Raw genomic sequence first — 17,338 nt, forward strand, 5'->3', positions numbered from 1 at the left:
TTATTCGATTAACAGGACATGACTGAAATTATTTTAAATTCAATTTTTCATAATGTTAAGTTTAATATTAGTATCTAAAATTTATATATTTAGAAACTACATAAAAAGTAATATTAAAAAATACTAAAGAAAACAAACAAAAATAAAGAATTAATTTGACCTGGGTTGGACACGATGACTAATTTCATGGCTGAATTGTAGGCACCTCTGTTGGGTGGAACAGTTGGCTTGGAGATTTAAAGCTGCTACACGCTCAAAGCCTAGAATTGAATTCTTGACATTTGGTTAAGGATGGATGAGCCTTCGCCACTCAACCATACCCCCAGGTTATATTAGATATACATTATTGTAAAGGGAAAGTCAATTATTATACCATGAATCAAGGTTCATATTGTACTGTGAACCCACCCTGATACAAAAATTATGTACCTTCCGTAATAAACACATTCTGTACATGTACACAAATAATTTGATAATTGACACATAAGATGATAATTACATGTACAAAAACTATTAACTAAAAGTACAAAATTGTGTTAACTACATAATCTGAAAGTTATTTTTGGACTAGTGGATATAATGTTTGTACACCCTTGTCTATAATTTGCCAGGGAAAGTAGCTACGCCATATTGGCGTATCCCCTAACTTTCAACCCTTTTGTTTGACAAACTTTCGTTGAGCTTTTAGGAGTAATAGTCAAAAATAGTACACCACAAGATATACACATACATTCATGCATGTATATATTTATATTGCCAACCAAAATCTTTGAACTCAAGAAAACTCTTTGCACTTTTATCATGTTCATCACCTCCCTTTAATTTGTATATACTCTGCTCTCTATCAATGTTTCAGCCCGGCTGTGCATATGATGATGAAGTCAATTAGAGACGGGCGGCGTTTCATCATCCCCTGCTTTTTCTTCCTTCTTTTCCTATGCATTTTCGCTTCCATCAATGAACTCCGATTCGATGGCCGCCTCATCAACTTTCACAAATGCGCTTTTTCCGATTCCAACAATCTTCCGATTTCGTCGGCCGCCGCCGTCGACGGCGGCGAAATCCGAATTCTGGTCGGGATTTTGACCCTGCCGGACCAGTACCAGAAGCGCCACTTTCTCCGGCTAGTATACGGCACCCAAAAATCTCCGGCGGGGGTGAAGGTGGACGTGAAATTCGTGTTCTGTAACCTCACCAAGGAGGACCAAAAGATCCTAGTGGCACTTGAAATAATGCGCCACGATGACATCATCATCCTAAATTGCCAAGAGAACATGAACAACGGCAAGACCTTCACGTTCTTCTCCAGCTTGCCGGAGATTCTCTCCGGCGCCGGCGGCGGGCGGCCGTACCCGCCGTACCATTACGTCATGAAGGCCGACGACGACACGTACGTGAGACAGGAAAATCTAGCGGCCTCTCTAGCGCCATTGCCCAAACAAGATCTGTACTACGGCTTCGTGATCCCGTGCTCTAGCATGGACCCTTTTAAGGAGTATATGTCCGGGATGGGATATCTAATCTCCTGGGATTTGGTGGAGTGGATTAGCGAGTCCGATATTCCTAAAGCGAATTTGGAAGGTCCCGAGGATAAGGTTTTGGGTGGGTGGCTCCGCGACGGCCGGAGGGGACTTAACCGGTTCAACGCCAAATGGTCGATGTATAACTTCCCGGACCCGCCGAGCGGCTGTACGCACGAGCTCTGGCCGGAGACCGTGGCGGTTCATCTGCTCAAGACTCAAGAGAAGTGGATTCGGACGTTGAGTTATTTTAATGTCACCACAGATTTGATGCCATCTAAGCTGTATCATATGCAATAGTATAGGTTGAAGATTGATATGGCCGGAAAAATAAATGGATCACCTGATCGGCCGGCGAGAGTTGCCGTGGATTTTGTGGCCGGAAGTTAGACAGTGCGGGCAATCTATCAATTGATATGACTGTATTCTTTATTAGTTTATTTCCAATTAATCTATCAATAGTAATTATAGTTGTTGGTTTTATGAATCACGGCTAGTCAAGGTAGGTCAACATTGAACAATGTTAAGATCAGAGATCAAAAGCATGGGAGCAAAGAGATCAAAAGCAAAACTAATAGCTATCCTTTTGGATCGCTTTGTAAACCCTGTCAAAGGACCAATGATGATAATCGTATCATTCACTGGAGGCCAGAAAGCAACGGTAGATTCTCAGTTTCCTCAGCATACAAGATAGCAGTCAAAGCCCCTAATCACAATCCAAGTGAGAGATGAAAGGACTTATGGAAACTTAAAGTTCCAAACAAAATCAGTGCTTTCATCTGGCTTCTCAAACACAAGCGTTTAATGACAAATCTAGAAAGACAGCGTAGAGGTTTCACATCAAATGTCAGCTGCCCCATCTGCAATGTAAATGAGGAAGATGTGGACCACTGCATTAGGAGATGCGAGAAAGCAGCTGAAATTTGGGAAGTATTACTACCCTATGGGTTACTAACTAAGTTTCTCTCTACTGATTTTGATAGTTGGCTAACTAATAATGTGGCAGGGAATCTCCATGGAGATAAAGTTAGCAACTGGGGAGAAAACTTTGCCCTCACAGCATGGTGGATTTGGAAATGGAGGTGCAACTATGTCTTTAGAAAGGAAACCTGGGATAAGGGAATGAAAATCAAATGGCTCTACGACAATCAAAAGGAGATGGCGAAAGCTTTTGCAAGGAAAAAACCACCTGGTTCGATTAAGCTTTTCACAAAGAAGAAGACCCAACCTCATGTGGAGTGGCCCACGCTGCACACGGACGCATCATTCACCCATCATCACATGGCAACAGGCTGTGGAGGAGTCTTGAGAAGCTTCAATGGAGATTGGATCAGAGGATTTAGCTGTACCACAAGAACGGACCATGCAACAGAAGGCGAACTATGGGCGGTCTATGTTGGTCTCAAATGGGCTTGGGATAAAGGTATGAAGAAACTGCATGTTTTGAGCGACTCACAACAGGTTGTGGACTGGCTAGCTACAGGTGATGAACCTATTGGACCGTGTGCCAAAATCGTGAAGCTGTGTAAACTCTGGTTATTGAAGGATTGGGAAGTCAAATTTGAGCATACACCACTGGATTCTAATGCTGTTGCAGATTGGTTGGCCAAGATTGCTGTTAGAAGACAATGCGACTGGATTGAGTTCCATGATCCCCCGGAGATTATTAGGGACAGTCTTGAGTTTGACTGAAAAGATATTTGAATCCTTTACGATGTGTAGCGGGAGTATTTATACAGTCCAAACTATATATTAATGCTCACATATATGATTGTGCCTAATTAATACAAAATGACATAATTGTTGTAACAGTCCCTAATTGCTAACCATCGTACTAATTGACTAATCGTCTAACCGCCTTAGCCGACTGCCTCACTCACTACTAAACATCAACGGGGTACATCCACCCAACCTACTCTTCAAGTTCTTGCCTAACTGTATCTTGACTTTATTCTTAAACTACTAAGGAGACACAACTAAGTGCCGACTCCATTTTCAGACCTCCAGTCAAACCTTAAACTATTAATTTCATTACAGACTCCCTTTTTAAGGATGCGCCGGCTGTCACATGGTGATTCTTTCGTACGGCGTTTATACTTGCCTTGCAAGAATTAGACCAGCCTAACTCTAACGAATGACCATTTGCCCAACGAATGCGATCCAGAATGTAATAGGAAGGAATACTTATTATTTATCAAATAAGTTCGACGAATTACAATCCAAAATGGGAGGACATGCACACTACTTGGCCTTGGGATACTTAGAAAACTCTCATTCAATTCTAAGGGGCGTGCAAAAGCTAGTTCTAAGTTCGAGCAAGAGCTAAGCAAAAACCGAGTTGGAGAAGGGGAGAACGGGATCTATTTATAATGCTTGCTATAGTTTGAACCAAAAAGACACACCCCTTTGTTGGTTGGCTGACTGTTCACTGCCTTGGACGGTGAAGTGCTATAAGGCTTGAATAAATGCTCTAGCTACTGCCATAGACGGTGCTAGCAGCCCGTTCGCCTTCCGATCGAAACGGATGGCGGACTACGACGACGGCTTGAAATTCTTTTAGATGGCCCTCCGCTCCTACTTCTCATCTTGATGCTCCCGGATGTGCTCTTGGACGCCTTTGAGGTCCTGGTGAAGAGTGTAGGATGTCGTACCGTTATTCGCGGCTTGCTTGTAGGCCGATGGTGTATGCATACGTCTTGCGGGTGTTTCTTTGGGGGTGAAACCTTGATGGGCGCCTTGCAATGCGAAGTCTTGTTAGCGGGAAATGTTGGGGCGCCACACCCTCCCCCACCAATCTTAGAGCCGTCCTCGGAACTGTTGTTGCCCCCATATGCATTCTCCAAAGTTTTAGTCATCTCAAAATTGTCTCCAGTACCTTCATTTTTATCTAGCAGCATGCGGAGAATGGGCACGCCGCCTTGTTTTAAGACGAAAGTTGTTGGCTTTCCCTTTAACTGTTGCTGAGTCTTCTTTATGTCCTTGACGGTCAGACCCTCGTAAGGTCTTACTTTGCGTCGTGGTGCACCAGACCTAACTTTCTTTTGATTTCGACATGGCCGACAGTCGGGAATGCTTCATCGTTGATGGACGGATGGCTGGAATTATTATCGGGGCGTCGGGCTGGTTAATATGTATACTGTGGCAGTAGGCCGGGGAGAGGAACGATGCAATGTTGTTACAATGAAAGAGACGCGTCCCTTCCACGGACCGAGTCGAACCGTCACGTCCTTTGCAAATCTAGCGGTTGGCTTAGCGCGTTGGTTAACTGTTATTATTAATTGCCTTCGCGGTTCCACCCTTAAATTCAGTCACGTCGGTTCAGATTCCTCTATAAAATTATGTGTGCCCCCCCCCCCCCCCCCCCCCCCCCCCCCCCCCCCCCCCCCCCCCCCCCCCCCCCCCCCNCCCCCCCCCCCCCCATATCGATCATTGCTCTGCTTCAATTCTTTTACCATTGATAAGCACCTCCATGTATAATAGATCCATTGTAGGCGACGGTTGGGAAATGGCGCCTAGTATTTTAAGGGAACCCATCTGTAAAGCGCATTCATCGTCGTCGAACACCTCATCTATTACTTTAGCGCCATTACCGAAGAAAAATGGCGTTGAGTTTGCCGTACTTAGGGCAATTTGTTACATGTTCATAGCATTCACTTGTTATGAACATGTAACTATAATGTGGTCATGACATTCACTTGTTACATGTTCATACCATGCCTTATATATGTTCAAAGAGTTAATATCATCTGAGATCCTCTGAGTATAGTGGTTTTGCCACGTTTAGTCCTAAACTTTCAAATTGACCACCCGTGGTCCTTCGACTTTTAAATTGTTACCATGCATGGTTCAAGTTAATCACCCATGGTCCTTCTACTATTAAATTTTAACCAACCATGATCCTTTCAAGAGGAACACGGCTGGTTAAATTTTGAAAGTTGAAGGATCATGAGTGGTTAACTTGGACCATGAATGGTTAAATTTCAAAGTCGAAGGATCATTGATCAATTTAAAACTTTAGGACTAAACGTGGCGAAACCACTATACTCGGAGGACCCTATGTGGAATCAACTCATTAATTATACTTAAATTGTAAATTAAGACCATGAATTATTATTATGGAACTGATTGACCCGGAGTATGTGTGATCAACTAAGTTTGCATAAAATACAAGGATAAAATGGTAAAAGAACAAATATTTTAATAATAGTGAATGGATTCATGCAAGAATATTATAATGTATGTTGTGTGAGAACAAGACATGATTTGTAATAACTAAACAAGGCCAATTTATACATGAAAATTCTAACTAGTTTAGTTAATTTCATGGTGTGCTATAAGACTAGGTCAAAACCCGCATTTGGGCCAAATCCGGTCACCCCGACTTCGAAGATGGGCTCAAAGGTGGAACGGCGATCGCTCAGGGTCCTCGCATCAGACTCGGGTAGCCTCCCACCCAGGTCCCCTAGTTTGGAACGCTCAATCCAAGTTGCCTTCTTCATCTGGACCCCCTTAGTTCGAATTGCCTCTCTTGGCCCGGACCACCTTTTTGGTTTGGGTCTCCTTATTGAGCACCAAATCATCTTTTTTGGTCGCTCGGGTAATCTTATTGGGTCCTAGAGCTCTGGGATCCTGAATCCCAGGTCTTTATTATAGATTTTGTTAACATTAATAATTTATTTTGAATTTTTAAATTATTAAAATACATATTATTCATTGTGGTAAGAGTATTGTATATATAAAGATAAAGATTTATAGAGGAATTTTTTTAAAAAAAATTTACAAAATAATCAATATATCTTTGATAATTTAAAAATTTAAAATAAATTATTAATATTAACAAAATTTATAAGTAATAGATTAAAACTATTATTTAAACATAATTAACAACAAATTTATATTAAATAATAATTTATAAACTAAGTCTACAATTTAGATATAATTAATAAACTAAAATCGTTGGTTTGCCTTGTTTTTGCTAAACACACTATAACTATTCCAATTCAAATTCTGATTTTAATATTTTAACCAAACGCCCTTTAAAACTAATCATTTTCTCATTTCAATAGGCACGGGCGCAAATAAAAATGGATTAAATAAAATACAAATATTGAGTTGTTGCCTTAAAATAAAACAAATATCGCAAAAAAAAAAAGATTTTTAAAAATTAGAAATATTTCTTTTGAAACAAAATAAAATACAAATATAGATATTAATAAAAACGGAACTAACAAAAAAACAAGAATTTTCCCTCAGAAAANGTTAAGCACTAGAATGCTGGTTAGACAAGTAGTCCCACATCAAGCATACGTTTCTTTTGCTATTTCTCAGTTTTGGGATGGGTGGCATGGAGTGTTTATGTGCAGTTTGGCATTTTCCTTTGTTACTAGAAATCAAGTTTTGAAACTTCTAACAATGTATTGTGCAAAATTTTTCTATTCTTACCTTCATGATGTCCTTCCACTCCCTGATCTTTTATTTGTGCAGTATATCAAGTTGTTTGGTTTTATATTGTATATTCATTCTTCTATCTACTATCTAGGTGTATTTGTATGGGGCCCATGTAACTTCATGGAAGAATGAACATGGAGGAGAAATGCTCTTTGTCAGTAGTAAGGTACTTTCATGAGCTATGGTCAACATAGTGTTTTTTTTTTCTTCAATAAACTTTGCCTGCTGAAATAAGATATCCTTTAATTAACTTCTACCTGAAAACTGAAAGATTATAATGCCGCATGGGTGAATTTCATGACTCATGATCTTATAATTGATAAATACATAAAAGACTCATGTTCTCTTTTACAGTGAATTTCATGAGTTAACTTCAACTGATAATGCATTCCATTACATTAATAATTAAAAATCAAACTTCATGTGGGATTGATCATTATGACTTTATACAGTGTTTTCTGGTACGTACAACTTGTATGTGAATGGGTGTAATGAAGTTTAAGTCTTTATGCTTTGCAGGCCATTTTCAAGCCTCCAACAGCAATTCGTGGAGGTATCCCTATATGCTTTCCTCAGGTATTATGGTCTTTTCCTATGTTTTGTATGTTAGTCTGATCTTATTTACAACTTACACTAACCGCTTTCTGTTTGCAGTTCTCAAACCTTGGACCTCTTGAGCAACATGGATTTGCTAGAAACAAGCATTGGACTGTTGAAAAGGATCCTCCCCCACTTCCATCAGAGTCTACGGCATTTATTGACTTGATACTAAAGCCCTCTGAAGATGACTTCAAAATCTGGCCTCACAGGTTTGGTGGATGCACATTGATTACTTTTTGGTTAACTTTTATTTTTTCCGCACTTAGCTTTTCTGACCTGCTTTTTTCTAGATATGAATTCCGATTGAGGGTAACATTGGGACCTGATGGAGAACTTCTGCTAACATCTCGAATAAGAAACATCAACACTGATGGAAAGCCCTTCACCTTTACATTTGCGTATCGCAACTACCTCTCTGTTTCAGACATAGGGTGAGCCAGTCATTATGACTTGTATAAATCCATTACTTAGTAAATCCAAATCAATTGGTATTCTTTTCTTGTACTTGTGCTGCTGATGTGACAGTCTTTGGAAAATGTTCTGTTCATATTTTTTAACCATGGTTTTTTGCTTTATAATTCTTGTAACAGTGAAATTCGTATTGAGGGGCTAGAAACACTGCATTATCTTGATAACTTGCAGAATAGGGAGCAGTTTACTGAACAAGGCGCTATTACTTTTGAAGAAGAAGTAAGGATTTTAGGAATTTTCATTGTGTCAAGTATTTGCTGCCTTTGCCATGTCTCTCATCCATAATTTGGAATACAATTTTACATAGGTGGATAAAACATATCTTGGAACTCCAAGAAAAATTGCAATCATTGATCATGAAAAGAAAATGACATTTGTTATTCGTAAGGATGGACTTCCTGATGCAGGTAAGATGGTCATTCCCATTTGCTTTTTCAAGACGGGAAAATTGGTTTCTGTTTAATGTAGGACATCTTATTTTTTTTCTGAAAGGGTGATTTATTCTTTCTTGATGGGTGGGGTGTAAAGTGGATTCTTTACTATAAAGGATATTTTTATAAATATCAAGGTTTTTCTGCTAAATATGAAGCTTGCTGGGTTTTTCACTGAAATTCTTTTCTATTTAGGGTATTTGATATGCAACATATCTGCCAATTCATTAGTTTTCTGTTTTTTTTTCTAACATGACTGATTATTAAGTTTCTACATTTCACTTGAAGTGGTGTGGAATCCTTGGGACAAGAAGGCAAAGGCAATGGCCGACTTTGGAGATGATGAATATAAGCGCATGTTGTGTGTGGAAGCTGATGCAGTGGAAAAAGGAGTCACTTTGAAACCCGGTGAGGAGTGGAAAGGAAAGCAGAAACTGTGTGTTGTTCCTTCAAGCTATTGCAGCGGACAGCTTGATCCTCAGAAAGTTCTTCATGGCAGCTGAAACATGTTTGTGCTGGCTTATATCATGTACGGGTATTTCTCTATTTAAAATTGCTTTATGTTGTAGAATTATTGAATCACTGAGGAATTTCATGGCATTATTCTGCATTTTCAGAAAATAGTAGTATTGCATGTGGCCATTTCAGTTGTGTATATTCTTGTGAAATATTCAGCATGTGTACTTTTGGTTTGTTCAGTGGCAGTTGATGGCTGGATTGGAAAAAGTGATTGTAGTTTATGTGTTATACATGTTTATGGACAGCATGTGTACCTTTCAACATTCCCCTTATAATTTTCCACTTGGGAAAGCATTGCATTCAATTTGATTGATTCCTTTGACAGCTTCATTGATTGATAGAATTGTTTTATTGCTTCAACCTTCAATTTTGTGTTGTTCCTCTTATAGATATTAGAAACTTAAACAAATACATTTGTCTGCCTTTAATATAGTTTTGCTATTGTCTTTTGTAGGTGCTCTGCTGCAATTCATGGTGGGAATACAACTGCAATCTCTGTCGAAAATCTATTATTTTACATTTCCCTTCATATGACATTTTCTCTATATTGAATAGAAGTTGGATTTGAGTAGTGAAGACTGAAATAATATTTGGATACTGTGCTCCTATTTTTTAGGGTATATCATGGATTAAGAGGCCTTATCTTTCTATACTTTCAAGGATCAATTCTATAGAAATTCTGAATTCATCTCATATGTTGAAACATATACATGTATATACCAGAAAATATTTCATTTGCCATATATGTTCTGCATTTGTTCATGTGTATGTTTTTATTAGAGTGGTGATATTATATTTAGGTGCCATTTGGTTAATATTATATTACATAATATCGGTAATGTGGGTATTGGAGTATTATATGATTTTTTTTAAAGGTAATGTAAGGTTCATAGAAATGAGTTTTACATTTATATTTAGTTGCAATTTTAGGAATTCTATTCTCCAAAGTTTTAGGTAGTGTGAGATTTTTGAAAATGTTAAAATTTAAAAACGTGATAATCTCAACTAAATTCTGCTTAAAGGTACACAGTTTTGATGTGTCAAGGAATGTTGCACCGATTGATTGATATTCCCTGCAATTTTCTATTTGACATTTACTGGATGCTTTAGGTTCAAAGAATTCATTGTGACTTATAATTGACTTTACCTGTGTTGTTCCCAAATCGATAAAAAAGTGTTTATTTTTTTACACTACTAGTATCGTTTTTTGTCCTAGCTTTAAAATTTGGATACATTGATATCTTTTTGGTGATGAAAGAAACTTGTAGAGTCATTACTTGAGGGTGCATATTGAGTAAATTTTGTAATTAAATTTTATTCTTATGTAATTGAATGTAAATTATACATGAGAGATAAACTGCACTATGAAGAGTGTATGTGACGAGTTTGACTAAGTGAGTGTTGATAAAATTGAATTCATGAGATTTTTTATTTTTATTTTTTGAAAAAAGGAATTCATGAGATTTAAATATGAGAATTATGTTCTACTCATAAAAATTGTATTTTATATCTTTTAAATATGTCATTCTTGTTTTTGTTTGTTTTAGTATGCATTCCTAGTTTTACAAAAAAAAAAAAAAAAAAAAAAAAGTTGTGATATTTGTCTCGTGAATAGTAGAATCTTGAACTTTTGTCGCAATTTGGTTCATATTACATGTTTATTAGTAGGTGTAATTTACTTCTGGAAGATAGAGCCTTGGAGTTGAAAAATTAAAAAAATGCATATTTTTTCCTTGATTCTAAATGAAATTTTTTGGGGGGTTTCTTTTGGGCTGAAATGTGAAAAATTATAATTTTTTGTTCACTAATTTTCCTTTAAAATGTAAACACAAGTCCACATTCAATTTATTGTAAGTGTCATACTTGTTTTTATCATTTTGTCGAGAATTCCAGCATATACGATCGTTAGTTATTAAAGGAAGAGTACTATTTGCATTAATTTTTTGTATCAAATATTTTAGAAATTGAATCATGGGGCGTGGATTAGATTTTTAATCAATGCTCAGATAAAAAGAAATCATATTTTATAAAGTTGGTTTATACTAATTAAATAAACATATGGTAAAAAATTTAATAACAATATTTTGGTTAATATAAACTTTAATATTTTGGCCATAACATGATGTTTGGTGTACAGCAAAATTTGCCGCGAAACAGGTTGTCCTCAAAGGATAATTTGGTTTTGGATAATCTGGACCATAGATGTGGGTTTTGCTAGGAATCTCTTTTTTGGATGCAATTTTACTAATTTGGTTTGGGTTAAGCGGCATCAAAACATATCTACTTTGCCAAGCTAAATGGATCAAGAAAGCTTACGAAGGAGCCTTGGCCCATAATAAAGCCATAATTTTGCCTTTTGCAACCACTGTCTACTCAATCTGGAATGCCCGCATCTCTATCATTTATTCATTTTTGTCAATACCCTTGTTATACGGTAGATTATGGGCATATTTGGTGCATGGCGGATCGCCAACTTTAACGCCAAAGTAGGTGTTTGGTTAGCAGCGATTTAGAGCAGCGGATTGCTCCAAATCGCTGAAAACTCAAACGTTGCTATTAGCAGCGTTTGAGTTTCCCAAAACGCCCTTACTTGAGTTTGGCGTTTTGGGATTTTCCCAAAACGCCCTTGCTTTTAATTAAAAGAAATATAAAAAAAATAATTGAGAAGCTGAAAGGCTTCTAGCCTTTAAGGCTTTGAGAAGCCTTTAATAAGGCTTCATAAATGAGACCTTACGGCTTCTCATCTCAAGAGGAGCATGTAATTAGAATTAGAAGAGGAGCATTGCTCCTCTTATATAGAGGAGCTCAAGTGATCCTCTTCCAACTTTTTTCGATGTAGTCGAGAATGCTCTGTCCCCTGAGAAATGGAATCAATTATGTGCGCCAGAATAGATAATTGTGATTTGTGAGCTTAATGGATACAAAATGATGAGCAACTGTGAGTGAGGTTGGAGTGATCGAGGGAGCGGTGGTGGGAGGAGCTGGGGTGGTGGCGGTGATTGCACGGTCTGGGTTCGGGGCTGCCATCGAAGAATAGTTCGGCAAGTGAAAGGGAAAAAATTCGAAAACAAAAAAGATCCCTAACCTATCGCTATTTGATACCAGATTAGTGAATGAACCACACTCTATTCAGTAATCAATTACACAAAGAGAGAGTCCTATATGAGTAAGACACTCACCTCTCCTATTCTACAGGACTAGTAACATAGACTAAGTTACAACCACACAATACAAGACTATAGAATAGTTAACAATATAATAATAATAATAATCATAATAATAATAATAATAACAGTTTTGTATTATTATTATTATTATTATTATTATTATTATTATTATTATTATTAGTGTTATTGTAGTTGTTATAATTATTGCTGTAATTGTTATTATAAATTTTATTTTATAATTACATAATAATAATGATAATAGTAATAATAATAATATGAATGCCCTTTTAGGTCATTTTACATATTAACCACTAATCTAAACAGCTAATTTTACCAAACATCTTTTTACAAACCGCTAATACAATCTGCTGGTCAAACCTGCTAATACAATCTACTGTTTGATAACCGCTAACACAATCCGCTACCGCTAATCGTTAACCGCTGATAACCAAACAAGCCATATGTCCAAAAACGTCATCCTTTTATAAGTAAAGAGACAGTGACCATTATGTTTAACTAATTTCGATGTGTTTGGAAATTACAATGTATCTAAAATGAAATTGAATAACATGTCTCACATATTAAATGTATGTACATTGTCAAATAAAAGTTGAATTAAAATGATACTTTAGTTGTGTTGTAATAAAATTACAATATGTATAAAATGAAACTGAGTAACGTGTCTCAGATATTCAGTATATATTCTCAAGTGAAATGTAGTTATATGAAAATGATACTTTAGTTGTGTTGTAATGAAATTACATGTATATAAAATGAAACTAAATAACAAGTTTCACATATTTGAGTGTATGTTGTCCAATGAAATCGTAGTTGAATTAGAATTATACTTTAGTGGTGTTGTAATAAAATTACATTGTGTATAAAATGAAATTCAATAGCATGTCTCACATATTAAGTGAATGTAAAATGAAACTGTATTTGAATCAAAATGATACTTTTGTTGTGTTGTAATGAAACTACAGTGTATATAAAATGAAACTGAATACATAATAATAAAAAAGAATAAGTTGACCAGAATGACTGAACATGTGCCATTTATTTTCATTAAAAGAAACGACACCGTTTTGGACCATAGTCCATAGTAAAATTTGCCAATAAGGGCGTCACCCAATCATTATACCATGCCGGCATGCACCATGGTTCATCTTGTGAGGTGAACTACTGTCATAAGGTTCACTTTTAGTATATTATAAGTTTATTTTTAATATATTGAATGCTCTTTTTTAAAGTTCAATTTTATGTACTAAATATTTATTATTTGGTATATTATTTAAAAAATAAACTTTTAATATATTAAAAACAAACGTTTAGTATATTAAAAAAGCACAATGCTATATTCTTTATATGCATAACTCTTCAAAATTCCTGACCACCCAAATCAAATGCTTGTGCTTTTTTAGTTCAAGGGATATGGTAGATGAGTGCTTTTAAATTTAATATGTTATATTTTTTGAGGTTCGAATATGCAAATGGGTCCAATTGATACTTGTCATTTAAGATTAATAATAATAATAATAATAATAATAATAATAATAATAATAATAATAATAATAACAACAACAATGATAACGTAAAATACGAAGTTGAAGTACGAAAATAATTTCTCTTATTAATCTGGCCCAAAATACTGAATCAATATACAACGTGAACAGTAGAGGTGTCCACGGTTCGGTTCTGGCCCGATTCCGGTTTAGAACCGCCGGTTCGCGGTTCCAAAATAGCCGGAGCCGGAACCGGAACCGGAACCTTATCTAGACGGTTCCAATCCGGTTTCGGAACCGGCGGTTCCGGTCTGGAACCGCCGGTTAGAATCGGACTTCGTAGTTTATTTTTTCTTTTTAGCGCATCAGTGCAGAATGAATTAAAGCAACAATGGAAAATGCATTGCATTGCATTGCTGTGTCTTTGCGCTGATGCGCTGTCAGTATGTTATATAAAATAACATACTATATAATATAATATATATTATATTATAATATAATACATGTGATTTAGTATATATAATATATATGTTATTTACATTTCCTCGATTTTGGAAAAGCTGGTGAGGGTTTTTTCTCTCTAAAAAGTTTGGTAAGATTTTTTCTTACCGTTTTCCTTCTAGTTTTATTTTGTAAGTCTTGTCGTCCCCTAGCCGTTATTGGCAGCCTAGGGAGGGCATCTATGGCGCAAACGCCGCCGGTCCCGGTGGCTCAACCGCCGGAATGTACTATGGATGAAGCAGGCCAGCAGCCGAGAGCTGCGAAGAAATTTCGAACGACTAAACGATCGTTCGCAGATACTTTGTAATCCCAGAATGCTGCACCAGTGGATGACTCTCCACCCCTAGAGACAAACGAATGGGCTTTTGAGGAGCCGGAGATTGAATCTGACGTGGAGGACGAGCCAGATGCCGCTGATGATAGACCAAGAGTCAAGATCCCGAAGGAACTTCGCAGGGAACCCTGTCGTGAGTGGCAACTCGCTTTGATTATTAAGTACTTAGGGAAGAACATTAACTTTAATGTTTTAAACCAAAGGCTCCCCAATATCTGGGGATTGCAAGGGCATCTCCACCTTATAGATATTGGGTACGGGTTCTTCGTCGCTCGGTTTGATAACAAGACGGATTACTTGCATGTGTTGCTTGACGGGCCATGGAAAATATTTGACAATTACTTGGTTGCCCAAAGGTGGCAGCCGGAATTCAAGCCAAAAACCGCAAAAATATCCAAGATGGCTGTTTGGGTTAGACTCCCGGATCTGCATGTTGAGTATTTTAGAGAAGATGTGGTTAAACTCATTCTCATGAATGTGGGTAAGCCCCTCAAACTCGGTCGCTTGACGACCTCGGTGGCCAAGGGCAGATTCGCGAGAGCAGCTGTGGAAATTGACGTTGACAAACCTCTTGTTTCGGAGATTTGGGTGAGGAACTCCATTCAGACTGTTGAGTACGAAGGGCTGCACGTAGTTTGTTTTGGGTGTGGAGTGGTTGGTCACAGAGAACAGGCGTGCCCCGTCAACAACCCCAAAGCACCGGAAACTTCTGACATGGACTTGAATGAGGCAAACGGTCCCAACGCTGAGCCTCAACAAACTGCCACGACACCATCGTCTTCTGAAGGCACCACCCAGAGGAGTCGGAAGTACGGCACTTGGATGTTGGTCACCATAAAACCAAAAAAGGTTGATCAGACTAACTACAATCATCAGAAGAAGTTTTATGCGAATGTTCATAAATTTGCTTTGCCCACCCGTGGTAACCAGTTCGAGGCCCTGGGAATACTCAAAACCCGGATGTGCCTGTTACAACCTCATCGAGGAAGAACAAATCAGCTACGGTCTCCGGCGAGAGACCCCAAGGTAAGTCTGCCACTCCTTCTAGGAACATGCAGAGCAACCCGTCGCCTCCTCCGGCTCCCGTTGCGGGTAGCCGCACGGGTGGACGTAACCCTTCTGCCTCGACCGTGCGCGGTCAGGGTAGTAAAAATAAGGCCACAAGGGGTAAAGGGAGAGGCCCTAGTAGGGGTGGCTCTAATGGTGTTGCTGATGGCCCTAACTTCATGGCTTCGAGTGCGAAACTTGAACGCCCTGGAGTTTTTCAGTTTGGTAGTACCTCCCGTGAGGCTACTACGAATGACCAGGTGCCCCCGAACCAGTCGGGTGAGGGCACATCTTCACGTTTCACGCCCGGGGAGAGCGGTGGCCAAACCTCCCCTTCGGCTTTGAGTTCCCAATGAAGATCATTTCACGGAATTGTAGGGGCCTCACCAATGGCAGAGCTAGGAAGCATGTTAAAGAGCTTACTTTGCGTCGTGGTGCACCAGACCTAACTTTCTTTTGATTTCGACATGGCTGACAGTCGGGAATGCTTCATCGTTGAGACCCGCTCTTCTAAGGCGGACAAAATGATATCTTTAGCTTCTAGTTTGGGCTATACCAGACATTTTGTTGTTGATCCTCTTGGCTTGGCGGGTGGGCTTCTCCTTTTTTGGAGACCGGGTCACATTGACCTCGAGATTGTTAGCCACAACTCACAAGCCATCCACACTAGGGTGAAGCAAAAGCCTGAGGATTTTTTTGTTACCTTTGCCTATGTTAGACCTAACCCGTGTGCCAAGTGTAGGTTCTGGGATTATTGCAAATCCCTTTCTAACATCTCTCAGGGGTCTTGGATCATCCTAGGGGACCTTAACGACATCGCGGCGAATGATGAGCAGTGGGGAAGCAATTTTATCAATGCTAACTTCCTGCACAGATTTGTGGAGGCCTATAGTAGTTGTGGCCTTCTTGACCCGGGGACTTTGGGTCCTAGGTTCACTTGGTATCGTTTTGCGGGGAGTAGAGTGATTCAAATGCGAAGACTGGACAGGGTCCTATGGAATGTCAAAGCTCAGCTTGCTTTCCCAGAGGCCAAAGTAGTGGTGCTCCCCCGTCTGAGTTCGAACCATAGCCCCATTCTCTTCATTGACGAAGCGGGAAGGCCGCCTGACAGAAATTTGCGTTCTGTTCTTTTTGAAGCGGCCTGGTTATCTCGGGAGGATTACGAGGTGATATGGAGAGAAGCGGTTTCTAGAGAGGGTCAATCCATGGAAGGTTTTATTGATGTAGTGACCCGAAAAAGCATTATTTGGAACCGCAATGTCTTTGGAAATATTTTCAAGCGCAAACAGACCTTAGAATCCAGGATTCAAAAGATACAATGTGCTGCTAATTATGGCGCTTCTACCTACCTTCAAGACCTTGAGCGAATCCTCATCTTAGAACTCAATGAGGTGCTTGATCAGGTGGAGGCTCTGCGATTCCAGAAGTCTAGGATGGATTGGATTAGAGATGGGGATAGAAACACACGTTTCTATCATAACACGACCATTATCAGGAGGAACAAAAGTCGTATTAGATTCCTTAAGATTAATGGCTCGTGGACTGATGATCCCTCCGTTTTATCTAACCACATTACTGATTATTTTATGAATCTTTTTGGCAGGGCTGACATAGGTGATTTGGAACAATTGGCCCCGGTTGCGGACGCGCACAAAATCCCCCAGGCCCAAGCTACATATCTTATTCGCAGAGCAACCCCCTCGGAAGTCAAGAAGGCAGTTTTTGGTATGAAAAAGTTTGGTAGTCCAGGACCAGATGGGATCCCGGCGGTCTTCTATCAACATTTTTGGGAAGACAG

The 17,338-nt window shown here is 38.7% G+C and overlaps 3 protein-coding genes across 3 annotated transcripts; all 3 read left to right on the forward strand.

Annotated features, from left to right (window-relative positions):
• The first annotated feature begins 792 nt into the window (after positions 1-792).
• LOC116012370 (hydroxyproline O-galactosyltransferase GALT3) lies at positions 793-1,998 on the forward strand. Its single transcript, XM_031251895.1, has one exon. It carries the CDS (start codon positions 870-872, stop codon positions 1,818-1,820), a length of 951 nt encoding a protein of 316 aa, XP_031107755.1. The 5' UTR covers positions 793-869; the 3' UTR covers positions 1,821-1,998.
• A 3,027-nt stretch (positions 1,999-5,025) lies between these two features.
• LOC116013174 (putative glucose-6-phosphate 1-epimerase) lies at positions 5,026-9,488 on the forward strand. Its single transcript, XM_031252824.1, has 9 exons — positions 5,026-5,136; positions 7,060-7,134; positions 7,488-7,544; positions 7,623-7,777; positions 7,859-7,999; positions 8,159-8,258; positions 8,347-8,446; positions 8,759-9,005; positions 9,444-9,488. The coding sequence occupies exons 1-8, from the start codon at positions 5,026-5,028 to the stop codon at positions 8,971-8,973; spliced, it is 954 nt and encodes a 317-aa protein (XP_031108684.1). The 3' UTR covers positions 8,974-9,005; positions 9,444-9,488.
• A 4,852-nt stretch (positions 9,489-14,340) lies between these two features.
• LOC116013176 lies at positions 14,341-15,896 on the forward strand. Its single transcript, XM_031252825.1, has 3 exons — positions 14,341-14,383; positions 14,486-15,519; positions 15,636-15,896. Exons 1-3 carry the CDS (start codon positions 14,341-14,343, stop codon positions 15,894-15,896), a joined length of 1,338 nt encoding a protein of 445 aa, XP_031108685.1.
• The last annotated feature ends 1,442 nt before the right edge of the window (positions 15,897-17,338 follow it).

Source organism: Ipomoea triloba, chromosome 3, assembly GCF_003576645.1.
Source record: "Ipomoea triloba cultivar NCNSP0323 chromosome 3, ASM357664v1".
Classification (NCBI taxonomy): Eukaryota; Viridiplantae; Streptophyta; class Magnoliopsida; order Solanales; family Convolvulaceae; genus Ipomoea; species Ipomoea triloba.